Raw genomic sequence first — 13423 nt, 5'->3', positions numbered from 1 at the left:
GTTACCTCACTTTCATTCCAACTCTGCCTATAGCCTGGGAAAGCAGTGGAGGTTATCCCAAGTCCTTGGGCCCCTGCACCCACATGGGAGACCAGTAAGACGCTCCTGGCTTTTGGCTTTGGATTGGCTCAGCTCTGGCCCCTGCAGCCAACTGGGGAATGAACCAGTGGACAGAAGACCTTCTTTTTGTCTTTTCCCTCTCTGTGAAATCTGCATTTCAAATAAATCTTAAAAAAAAAAAAAAAGAGGGGGAAAAAAATAAATCTCACCAACAGATGCAGAATATGAGAATATGAAAAAATTTATAGTAAATAATAAAATGATAATGTTCATCAAGCTATTCTTTTAGCAAGCAACTGAAATAAAATTAACAAGCAAAAAGAGGTGGGAACATAATTTGTTTAAAGTAGGCAGACTTGCCTGAGAAGAAAGTAGGAAGAGTAAGAAAATACATGACTTTTGAAACAAGCAGAAACGGGACCCTCCCCAAACAACAGTTCTCTCACACATACACCTCTTCAGCAATATGGTGGGAATCAGTGGGGAGACGAGATTTGGGGAGGGGGAACAGGAAACCCCGGAGCCTATGGAACTGTATTGTAAATAACAATCTTAAAATATGGTAACAAACAGGGAGAAAAGAACATCATATTTGTAGACCTGTAGCTATGAAATCAAATCTTAAAAACTAATCAAAAATTTTAAAACAATCTAAATTTTCCTTAAAAAGCACACATTTTTTAGAAGTTACTCTAATTGAGGTCAAAGTAGAGAAGTTTTGTAAGCATGGAGCAACTTCCTCAACAACAGTTATTTCCCATCTTAGCTGAATACTTGATTACCTAATTGCTTGAGCTGTTAAAAATGCCACAATGAAAGAATCTGAAAGTACAATGGACATAAAAGAGCACTTTATAAACATATGCATGTGTGTGCACACATGTGCACAATATGACTCCTGGGATACATTCAATGTTACTCAAGAGAGCATTGTAACTATACCAAAACATTATTTCTCACTTCTCCATTGAGAGAAGCTGAAATATTAACACCATATTCTGAGGCTTTGGAAAGACAAGCACTGTCACACATTGAAGGTAGGACTGCACATGGATACAAACCTTAAATAAGACCACATAAACTTTTACCTTTTAATCAAACAACTCACATTTTTAGTTTATGCTGACGATATACAATCTGCCCAACATTGCTATTGATTGCAGCAGTTTATAATTGCATACTCTACTTTAGAATAACTGACTAAACTGTGCTACAGACAATGGAGTACCATATTTCTGAGTACTGCAGATCGATGTTGCAATATTTTCAGGATATAATGTCAAGTAAAATAAGCAAAGTGCCAGAAAGTGGTATTAACAGTGTGCTATCCGATGCATAAGAGAAGAAAACACATGGGTACCTACTACTTTATGCAAAAAGAAAAGAAGTTTGATTATCCACAGGAGGCTTGCTGGAGTAGGATGAAAAGGACAGAGTAATTAGAAGCATAATTTTTTCCAGTATGACTTTATAAACTTCTAATCTTTGGAAGGAAGGGAGGGAGAGAAGGGAACTGAGGGAAGGAAAGGAGGGAACGAAAAAGGAGAGAAAATAAGAAATGACAGGCCAGCAGTTGTGTCACAGTAAACTAAAGTGCTGCCTGCAACACTAGCTTCCCATATAAGTGCTAACTCCAGTCCTAGTTGCTCGTAATTCAGCTCCTGCTAATGAGCCTGGAAGAGTGACCAAGTGCTTGAGCCCATCACCCACATGGGAGACCCAGATGAAGTTCTGGGCTCCTGGCTTTGGCTCAGACCAGCCGTCACTGTGACTATTTAGGGAGTGAGCCAGTGGAAATTAGTATCTCTCCTCCTTTCTCCCCCTCTATCATTCTAACATAACCACAGTGAAGGCAAGAATAACTGAAGTTTTGAATACAGCATTTTATCTATGTATTCTCAAATGTAAAGACAAAAGTAACCATTTAATTCCATTTAGCAGCCTTTTCTTAGCAAAAGCCAGCAATTCTCATTTTTCTGTATGTCTTGAGCAAGTAAATAAAGTGCTATCCTGCTTTACTGTAATACATTGAATTATGTATATGAAAAGGTAGAAAAACAATCCCGGTATCTGTGAATTCAGACTGACACACATATAGGGTACCGGACACCATGTGTAGGTATGTACATGTACACATACTTCTATAGCCCAGCTCTATATGTCATGAGAGCTGACAATGACACGTAGTAGCAATAAACAGATCAACTGCCTACAGACTGGTTACCACATTCCATTCTCCATTAACAGAATGAAGACTCCATTGGAGAAACTGTCAATTTTAGGCCGAGAGCAGGTTAAGTTCAAGACAAGCCGTGTTAAGCCTGGGAAACTGTTTTGGATTCAAAGGTGAATTCCAAAGAATGATGCGGACTAAGTCAAAAGGACAAGGAGCCAGCCTGAAGAACCTTCCTTTCATGGAATATGAGTATCAAATAAATATGAGAGTAGAGGTTCAGCATCAACTGAATAAAATAGAAAACTGGGGTCTACACTGAAATAAGGGAAAATGTTCCTGGTAGGAAGCAAATTTACATGTTGTAAGGATTAAACTAGAAAATTCATTATTTAGCAATTATACCTGGCTCAGGAATGCCCACTGATGGAGTATAAAACTTCTGTGAGTCTATTTCTCATACATTTATATAGTTTTAAGGAGATTCTGCTCCACACTAATTACAAAGGAGCAATCAGTTTTAAATGGATACATGGCAGACATCACCTATGACAAAGTGATCACTAACAACAGGACAGATTAATATTATATGCTCCTTTGTATGGCACTCTTGAAAAAAAGCATGACCTTTATTTTATTCCTGTCAAAGATGAACACACAATCTAACCTTAATCATGAAGAAATAGCATTAAATTCTATGCATAGTTTATTGATATGTACTCACCAAGAATATACCATTAAACACAAAGGACAGAAGAGTTGTTCCAGATTAAAGTGATGTGACAACTGAATGGTAACAAATAAACCCTTCACTTGCAACAAAGCATCTGAACAAATGGCAAATCTCATTAAGACCTGCAGTTGTACCAGTAAATTCAGGTTACTTTCTGATTTTGACGGTAGTACTATGGATTAGAAAAGTAAATGTCCTTGTTGTTTAGGAAATCTATTTTAGGAAACGCACAATGAAATACTTGGAGCTGAAGGAGTGTCATGATGGTTTCCTCTTGAGTGATTCAGAAAAATTAGATCGGAATAATAATAATAAATGTACTAAAATAATACTTGATGAATTTGGTCAAGGTATATGCAGAAATGTAAGATATTCTTAAATATTTCCTGTAACTGAAGTTATGGCAAAAGAAAATAAATTATCCACATATCCATATTGATAACTCTGGAATGAGACCTACTCAGATTCCACACTGCAGACATTTGGTTAAGGAGAAGCAGGAGCTTCTGAAGCAGAGGGGCTTGGGGCAGGTCACACAAGCGCTATCTACTGCAACACAGAAACAATCAACACTTCCCTGTATGAAAAAGCATATAACTAAAAATGAAAGTTAGCACCTTTTAGCACCACAGTAACTTTACACTGTCTTGTATAAAACAAACATTTGCATTACACATACAACAGTGGAAAGAATACTATCTCAAATCCATTAGAACTAAAACTTCAATAGGGGAGATTTTTGTTCAGCATTGTTACTAGCATAAACTGATTCTGGTACATATTTTATAAATGTATTAATAAATTCATAAGTTCACAAGTGTAACCACATTCTATTTCACTGTCTATTCTACACATAAGAGATACAATATTTCAATCTGCTCTTTGATATTGGGGACAACTGAGTAATAAGAATCATCTTTCAACTGATCAGAATTCTAGTGATATAAAAAGGGAATTGCTTATTTCCTGCACCTCCTTTGTAATCTAACTTGATGCCACATTTGGATAGGTACATGTAATCTTCTATTACACAAAGTGTTCATGCAGATAGTATAGGTTTATTACCACAAGTCATGTGACATTACAGGCAACTAGTGTTGCAGTGCAATTATTATTATCCCAATTCCTAAAACAAACAAAAAAATACATTCACATAAAACTGATCTAACATCAGCCTGATCACTTATGGCAGGCATTTTAATTACTTAGCTGCTTAGTAGTTAACAGGTCCTGTTTGCTAAGACGATCTGTTCACTTATCTAAGAATAATTCCGTGTTTTATGTTATGGCACGTCTAGAAATTAAACCACCAACTACAAACAAATGCTGCAGGCTTTACAACTGTTTGACAAAGCTGGCCAACTGTCATAAAGTACAATTTCTAAAGGTCCACATTACAACAGATACTTTTTAATCACATATTTTTCAAACCACAGGTTACAACCAATCAGATGAAGAGGACTTACAATACTCTTCAAAGAAATGAAATGGACTTCAGCACAGGAACTTTCAGATCACACACATCAGCAGCTGATTCACATGCACAGTATTGACCTATAGGACCAATACTCAGAGGGCACAGGACTCCTGACTTCAGCACCAGTAGAAATGGATGGAACATTTTGAAGGAGTTACTGCCATCAAGTCTCTAACATAATCAGGTTGAACAACATGTATTAAGAAAGTGTCCCATGACACACTCTAATACCAAGCTAGACATCCATGGAAATTTTCACATAATTCATAATACTGAAAACCGGAATGCAATCAGTTCCATTATCTTACACCAAGTATTCTGCACAATAGCCAATGTAAAATCATAGTTTTTCATTCAAAATATTACTAAGTATTCTTCATCATTTCAAAGTTATTTAATAGCCTGCATTTCAGTCATTGTATTGCATTGTTTTAAGGCATAAACTCAATTATCATGACACTTAATCCTATAATTAAGCTAAAATATTTTACTTAAAACTAGTTCTCTCATTTTCTTTCTTATTCTTTAATAAGGGATTTTCTCCCCAACCCATGAAAAATGTAGGCAACAAGTTACATCATGCACAATTTTGGGTTGTGTATATTGTTACATGCTTCTACAAAACAGGTACCAGTCTGACAGACTTTAGATCTATGCCTCTATTATCCTGCTAGGACAAGGGGACCTTAGCTTAGGAGCAGAAACAAGTTCAGCTTTAATGAATCCATGGAATGGCTTCAGGAAAGCTATAGAAGCCATTAGTACTTACAGTTTTATGTTATCAAATCATTATCAACCATCACTAAGTGTGTAATTACCCTTGCTGGACAGCACACAATTTTATTCTATCAAAAAAAAAATGGACTGGAGCTGGTGTTGTAGCACAGTGAGCCAACCCAACATTTGTGGCATCAACCAGCATCTGACATGGGTACCAGTTAGAGCCCCAGCTCTACATGTTCTGATCCAAATCCTGCTACTTTGTAGGGGAAAGCACCAAAGTATGTCCCAGGTTTTTGGCTCCTGCACCTACACAGCAGACCTGGATTAAACTCCTGTCTGCTTTGGCATGGTCTAGGTCAATGTGGACACTTGGAGAGTGCAGCTCTTCAACCCTGCCTTCCAAACAAACTTAGAAAAATTTTTTTACCCTGAGGCTGTACAAATCGGACTTGATCATAAACTTGGACCTCAAAAATGTGGTTGATTCCTCACCCAGTTATATTTATGAAATTGCAGGTTATGTTTAGAAACGTATGGGATGATATTCACTGCATTACTTGCACAACAGGTATTCTTCTATGAATATTCTTGGAGAAGGCTAACACCCATTAAACATTGCAATGTACGAAGTACTATGGTATGTTCTTTACACACAGCAAGTCGCTTAATCACTCAAGTGTTTGTTAGGGGTCTCTTCATGTTTCACATGTGACTAATTTAATATAAACAGCTAATATATGGCAGAATAATACTTTGAATTCCAGCTGTCTGTTCCTGAAGCATGTACACATTTTCCTAAGGCAAGTGTCTTTTTTATATGAAAAGTTACACAGCGAGAGGGAAAGGGAGCAGGAGAGGAGACGAAAGATAAGGAAGATAGAAATAGAAACAGATCTAAGAACAAGGAGGAAGGGAAGTCATGATTAAAACTGCAAAAACCCCGGCCCAAGTGAACCCATCATGCAAGGCAGGAACACCTGACACCAGAATCTTTCTAAATCTTGAAAAGTATGAAAAACGGTAAACATAAAGTATCTACCTGAAGGAGAACAAGTATGTAACATTGTAACTTTAAATATCATTCTGGCTCAATCACAAAACCCCTGTATATGGAGAAACAGGCCTTACTGCAATGTTGAATCATGAGTTATTACCTAAAAGCTATCTCAAAGGCAGTGCTAGTTCACAAACTATATATGAAAATGCTTAATTGTCACTTTAACAAAAAGAAAGAGTACAAAACAGGGTAAAGTTGGTATAAATCTTAGGATTCCTATTTCCAGTACAAATCCTACACATCAAAACTTCATGTAAGCATTCACATGCATTGATCCAAAAGCTGAAGAACAAAGACAAAGCAGAAAAACAGAAACCATATACCAAGGAAAACACATTAGGAAATGAAGATGTCTGGGAAATAAGTCTCATGTTAAATCGAGAACAGGTGAAAATAAAAAAACTAGTTTTATTTGGCATTTGATTGAAGCTTTACTAAAATTTACGGTTTTAGGAGACACTAGTTTCCTGTCTGTCATTGGAGAAAAATACAAGCTAGCAAGTAAATTATACAATGACTCATCAGTAGAAAATAAAGCATGAGGACTACAACTACAACACTTAGGAAGTGTAGAAAGAACGACTCATAAATCTATTCATCAATAAGGAATAAATCCATATAATGGAATATTATATAATTAAAGACATTCTATACACACCATAAAAAATGGAAAACACTATTGAAAATGATTTGTGTCAGCAGAAGTTACAAAGGATGTGCACACACATACATTTGGTGCACACACAAAAAAAAATTCTAGACATTTAAGAAACTTGAGTGGTACCTTGAAAACAGTGTGATTGAAGAAAGGAAAATTCCACTTTCTACCCCTCTGAAGGGAAGCAGAAATAAAGCATGCATAATGTTCACTGTCCAGAAAAGCAAAGAAAAATCATAGACCAATCAGGAAAGAGGCTGGAGAAACTGCAAGTTCTAAAGCTACACAAATGCAGACAAAATCAAACTACAACATATACTCAAACTAGTAAAAGTCACCACAATCAAAAAACAGCCACAAAACTTTACTTGAACAATCACAGTTCAGTATCAAAGCAAAATCAGCCAGATGCCATTCTCCAGATCTGTTCAGACTCCAAGTTACAGCTGGAAGTCTACACCAAGTTCATTTTGCATTTACCATTGGATTATACAAACCCCAGTAATTAAATTCTAGTTCTAATTCAATAATAAAAGCTATCTGTAGAACCTTATGAAGACTCACTTATTTCAAATAAGTGTCTGCTTTAATATTTCCTTAGAGCAGCGGCTCTCTCCATGTTGTTTTTGGTATATGCCCAACATCGAAAGCATCGTACACATAGGTGATTGACACATTTTGTATTTGGTAGTGAAGTAACTTCTTTGCAAACCATGAGGGATTACAAAGTCTAAAGTAAAGAAAAAGGAAAAGATTACAATCTGAAAACTGATTCCTCTGAATTGGAAGAGAACATTACCCACAATGTGTACCCACCTGATGAAATGCCTACACTTATCATTTTTGCTTCCATTAGTAGATGAGACTGGAATACTGAAATCTACAACTAATCAAGGTAGTAAGGAAGTCTAATGCCATTTCATAACCACGTTGGATGCTACAGAAGACCAAAATTATAACATCAGATCCTTCTCAGCAGTATGCCGCAGAATGGAAACCTAATAATAGACAGCATTGTTTCAGCAACTGAAGGGTAAATTCATTGACTTAGGTGTCTGGGAACAAATTCTTGAAGTAGTGCTTCTCCACACTGTCAAACACATGGATTTAGGCAAAGTTCACGAAAAACCTGCATTATAATTAATTTCAAAAATTTTTGTATCACAATAAGCCCTTAACTTTTACTGCTATATATTTACAAAAAGTAATCTTGAACTTTTTTTGTTAAATACATATTTTTAAAATAATTAGAATGATCGCATAAAACTCCTATGTTACTGGACACCCAATTTCTACACTGGTCTTCTAAGAAAGCTGACTGGGTTTTGCTTTTTTCAACATCAATCTGACTTAAAATTTTGAATTTGTATAAAGTTTCTAAAGTCCATGAGATAAAACTCAACTTTTCCTGTTTTTTTCCTTCCTCCAGTACTCAGCAAGAGGGCAAACCATTAGACAGATTTGACTTAGTCTAAGTTTAACATGTACATCTCAGTGTCACAATATCTTACAACATTATACTCTTGAATGCAACTTCAACATTTAAGAAATTATATTCTGCCATTTATTAGAATGCTGAATAAATAAGTATAAATACATTTATACTATATGTCTGCACCTTTGCATCCATATACTCCAAAGTCCCCAGACTATTTAGTTATTCCTAACAGTCTAAAAAATTTCGATCTATTACTGGATTTGATTATCAAAGCAAGTAAAATGGAAACATGTTTGTTTGCCTGCCTGTAAAATTGAAAACAATCTGAGGTGGCTTACAACAGCCTATTACATAGGCCCTACCCTACTGAGAAACAATTATGTGTCCTAGGGTCTCTGGAACCCAATTTCCAGGATTCAAATGCACAAACACCAAGTTGTGAAGTTACTTAATATCTGGCTTTTCACTTGTGGAATGAAGGTAACAGCACATACATCTGAAAGCATTATTGTGCAAGTAAATGTGCATGTAAAAGTGAATGGAACTATATAGTCTGTTTCTAAGTGCTGAAATTATTTATTACAAAGTATAAATGATTGTGCCACAAAAATAGGGGTAATGAAGTTAATTAAATGAAATGTCACATTACATTACAATGAACTGCTACTCACTTATTAAAGATTATTTCAATCCTCAAAATTATTTCAACTCTCTATTACAAAAATATATTTATAATGTCCTGCTGGAACAGGGAAGACAGGCTTTCAGTGAGGTCCTTATGATGTTTTAGTGATAAGTGCCAGAAATGACTCAGAGTAATTTAAATCCCTCCCCAAACTCTAGGAATAAGAATCAAGAGAGATTTCAAAGGGATAACGATAATCAAATGCTGTTAAATAATTGTGTATATTTAATGTTTTATTTCTCCTCTACCCCTAAAATCTTCTGATAGTTAAAACTGGACTACATGTTAAAATATCTTTAATTTCTAATGGATATACTATTTTAATCCCATCCACTGTCAATATACCACCATTACCACCAATTTTGAGTATGATCTTCAAGTGTTCACAATACACATCAACACAGACAACACATCAGCTTAACCAATCACCCAAGCTAAAATAGCAGATAGTAGGTACAATATGTTGGTTATAAACACGAAAGTTCAGTTTGCCACACAATACTGAACCAGAGGTGTTAACAGCATTGAGAATACAAAGATTGTAACATGTGGAATCAAATTGTTTGGAAATTGTACAATGAGATCAATACTATTAATTTCACATTTACTTTATACAGGATTTCCATCAAGTTTATCAGTTTTTAAATTATCAACTCATAATCATCACTGAAAGACAAATTCTCCTCTCAACTAACGATTTTCATTCTGCCTGGTTCAGCTTACCCTTTTAACTGTGATAGCCACGCTTATTCGAAGGATCAACTATTTCAATATGTATTAGAGACAAAATACCTGCTTTCAGAAGATACCTATAAAGAAATCAACTTTTCGAGTTTACAGAAAACCATACTGTTAACAATTTGCCAATATAAATATCTTGATAATGAAGTTCTTAACGCATACTCTTGCTTTACCTATGCTATCACTGATACAAAAAAAAATCTCAATCCAGAAACCAAGTTTTACAACCACTGTTCCTAACAATCAGAGGCACTAAGATCCCAATTCTGAGGAATTTTAACATATTAATGGTACATTATTTACCTAAGACTCAAGGATTATGCCTTGCTTTATAAAAAAGAAATAGCCACATCATCAGCTTAATTCCATATATATATATATATAATACTAGCTATTTATTAAAAAGGTAATAAACATAATAAACTATTACTCAAAACTTGCGCTGTTATGTGGAAGACACTGTAAGAGAAGACACAACAGAGACTGCCTAGCAATAAGCACAAATTCTTTCGAGATGGAGAAATAAAAGGACAAATCTATTTGTCTAAAAGACAATTCACTGTACACATTTTATTTACAGTTTTGTACACTGTCTTAATATGAATGGGACCGCTTTTCTACTTGAGCCATTTTTAACCAAAGCAAAATAACCTAATACAAAGTGTTAAAATACAGCATAAAGATACAAATACAGATATACTACTTCTAGTTAGGAATGTAATTATGATGTTACATTTTTCTTTATAATCCACAATTATGTTTAGGAAATCACACAAACATAGATCACTGATTTGAATGAAATGCATAAATTTGTAGCAAAGCTTTGTAGTTACAAAAAACAAAAAAATTACCAAAGAATGCACAAAATTAATGTTTATTCCACCTTTGTGTCATATTCCTGGATCCTTCACCAATGTTACATGAGGAAAAAAGAAAAGCAAAACAAATGAAAAACTGAAATCAGAATCACTAATGTTATCAAATAGGGAAACAAATAAATTAAAATCTAGCAGCCATCAGCAAAAGTACAGCAAAGATGATGCTGTAAAAAGAAACAAGGAAAATTGCTAGAAACTGTATGCATCATACTCTTTCAAACCAGCAAAATATGCTCCTGCATACAACGGAACATAAACAATTTTTTTTTCTGTAAGGTATAGAAATGCAAGTTCTTTTTTGAATATTGTGGATGGGTAAACTGTGTTTGTAGAATTGTACTGAACTATTACAGAGTGGGCCAGGAACACACACAGATTGTGGGGATGATGTATATTGTATGTAATTCTTTGATTGGGATAGTGGACACTACCAAAAATTCAAAAAAAAAAAAAATGAACACAGAAGTACAAGACAAAGGTGAATGAGACTTCTCTTATATCTTAGCAACATTTAGATGGAAATCAAATTTAAATGCAGTCCACTCTGCTTTTGAAGAGGCTTTGGTTCAGCTCCCAAATCTCGATTGCTTGACGCAGTCTCCTATGAGAATACTCAAAAGGTGTCTTCTTAAACAACAAACCTATTTTTAGTGGTGGAGCCGCTCTTAGTAGCTGTGTCTGCATGGGACTGATAACCAATCACTATCTTTGGAGGAAGTCCTAACCTTTCCTTGTATACCCTCCTGTAAGAAAAAGAAAACAAAAGTGCCATTAGCTTTTACTCACCAAAAAGGAAAACTGTGCACCCTTGCAGCATAATGTTCTCTTCATGTTCACAATAATCTCGACTAATCATTTAACAAATACCGGATGATCAATCCAGTATGTACCAGGTAATATGGTAATAATTACTAAACCACTAGTGAGCAAAGCAGGGACATTCCCTGGGCTGGGTAACATGATTTCATGAGGAAATCACATTCTACTACTCGCAAGTAGCTGTGTGGAACCATGTCACATGCATTTTTAACTTACAGCATACTTAAATAATAAGTACCCTACATGTCTATTTTAATTCCTTAGAATGTTTTCATATACATATCTAGCCTAACAACACTGTATTATCACTATCTCGTATCATTACACTTACTGTACCCATTACTGACAAGACTGAACAAACAAAAATTCAGCACACTGAGGGGCATTTATTACATTCAGGTTAATTTAAAACACAATTTGTCTTATCAACTTTATAATTCCTAAATAAAGTGTGGGAATTAGGATCTCATGTGCAAAATTAGATCTTTTTAAAAATACAGTTGCGGCAGGAATTAAGCCTAATAGGTAAGACATCTCCTAAGACTAGTCTGACATGGAGTACCAAGATTGAATTCCTGGCTTCAGCTTCCTACCAAGCAGATTCTGGGAAACAGTAATGCTGAGACAGGTAGCTGGGTGCCGGCTCCCACTTGAGAGGTGAATTAGCACACGGCATCCCATACGCGAGAGCTGGTTTTAATCCTGGCAGCCCTGCTTCCCATCCAGCTCTCTGCCTGTGGCCTGGGAAAGCAGGCGAGGACGGCCCAAGGCCTTGGGACTCTGCACCTACATGGGAGACCTGAAAAGAGGCTCCTGGAGCCTGGCTTCAGGTCGGCTCAGCTCACTCAAGTCACTGCGGCCACTTGGGGAGTTAATCAGTGGACAGAAGATTTTTTTTCCCGTCTCTCCGCTCTGTATATCTCACCTTAAAATAAAGATATATCTTAAATAAAAAAATTTTTCATAGGAAAACTTCAATTTCTTTACCTTTATTTTCAAGGAAATACAAAACTCCCACAATTAAGATTTCTTACTTCTTTAAAAGGCAGAGTAAAAGAAACAGACACACATATTCTATGGACTGGTTTACTTTCCCAGTGGCCTTAATTTCTGGAGCTGAGATGATCCGAAGGCAAGAGCCAGGAGCTTGTTCCAGGTCTGCCATGGGGAGTGCAGGTGACCAAGGACTTGGTCCATATTCCACTGCTGGTTCACTCCTCAAATGGTCACAATGGCTGGAGCTGAGCTGTTCTAAAGCCAACAGCCTACGGCTTCTTTTGGGTCTCCTACACAGATGGCAGGGGCCCCAAGGACCTTGGCCATCTATCTCTTGCTGCTTTCTCAGATACATTAGCAGGGAACTGGATCAGAAGTGGAGCAGCCAGGACTCAAACCAGCACATGTAAGGGAGCCAGCAACACAGGCAGAGGGTTAATGTGCTATGCCATAGTGCCAGACCCAAACCTCAATATTTTAAAAGGTTATCAACAGAAAATCTGGCCTTACTTATCTTATTATTACAAAAGCAAAATAGGCAAAGAGCAAAACTTACCCTATATGTGTAACAGCTTCTCTGTTTTCACATTCAGTAGTCCATATTGCTATCTTATCACCTTTAGCTCTAACATTAACAACAGCTCCACACACATCATCACTGTAGTCATCAAAAGATTCTCCAATAAGGCACAGCAGCTTTAAAAAAGCAAATTATATTCAACAGATCATGAACCACAACAGATCGCAAATGCCTCTTTCTACAGTCAGGTTTGTATTTAGACAAAAGAAAGTTTCAATCAAATCTACTTTTCAATTGTTTGATTATATACATATATATATATATATATTTCTTTGCTCTTAAATCGTTTTCTTGATAATTTAGACTTTTCTAAGACTTCACTAATATATTTGAAAGACATATACAAAAGTAGGACAGAGCTAACTCCCATTTATTGGTTCACTTTAAAAAGTCCAAAACAGCCAG

At 35.9% G+C, this 13423-nt stretch overlaps 1 protein-coding gene across 6 annotated transcripts in view; it reads right to left on the bottom strand.

Annotated features, from left to right (window-relative positions):
• Positions 1–10600: 10600 nt before the first annotated feature.
• The window catches only part of EIF4E (eukaryotic translation initiation factor 4E), a 33564-nt gene continuing 30741 nt past the window's right edge, over positions 10601–13423 (bottom strand). For all 6 annotated transcript variants that reach the window (XM_004590547.4, XM_058667023.1, XM_058667020.1 and 3 more), the window contains 2 exons: positions 12995–13134; positions 10601–11366 (listed from right to left, as the gene is read on the bottom strand). In XM_004590547.4, the coding sequence (XP_004590604.1) occupies positions 11252–11366; positions 12995–13134 (255 nt within the window). In that variant the 3' untranslated portion in view covers positions 10601–11251. The remainder of the gene's footprint in view (positions 11367–12994; positions 13135–13423) is intronic.

This window comes from Ochotona princeps, chromosome 7 (genome assembly GCF_030435755.1).
Source record: "Ochotona princeps isolate mOchPri1 chromosome 7, mOchPri1.hap1, whole genome shotgun sequence".
Lineage (NCBI taxonomy): Eukaryota > Metazoa > Chordata > Mammalia > Lagomorpha > Ochotonidae > Ochotona > Ochotona princeps.
This window is presented reverse-complemented; position numbering and strand designations above follow the sequence as displayed.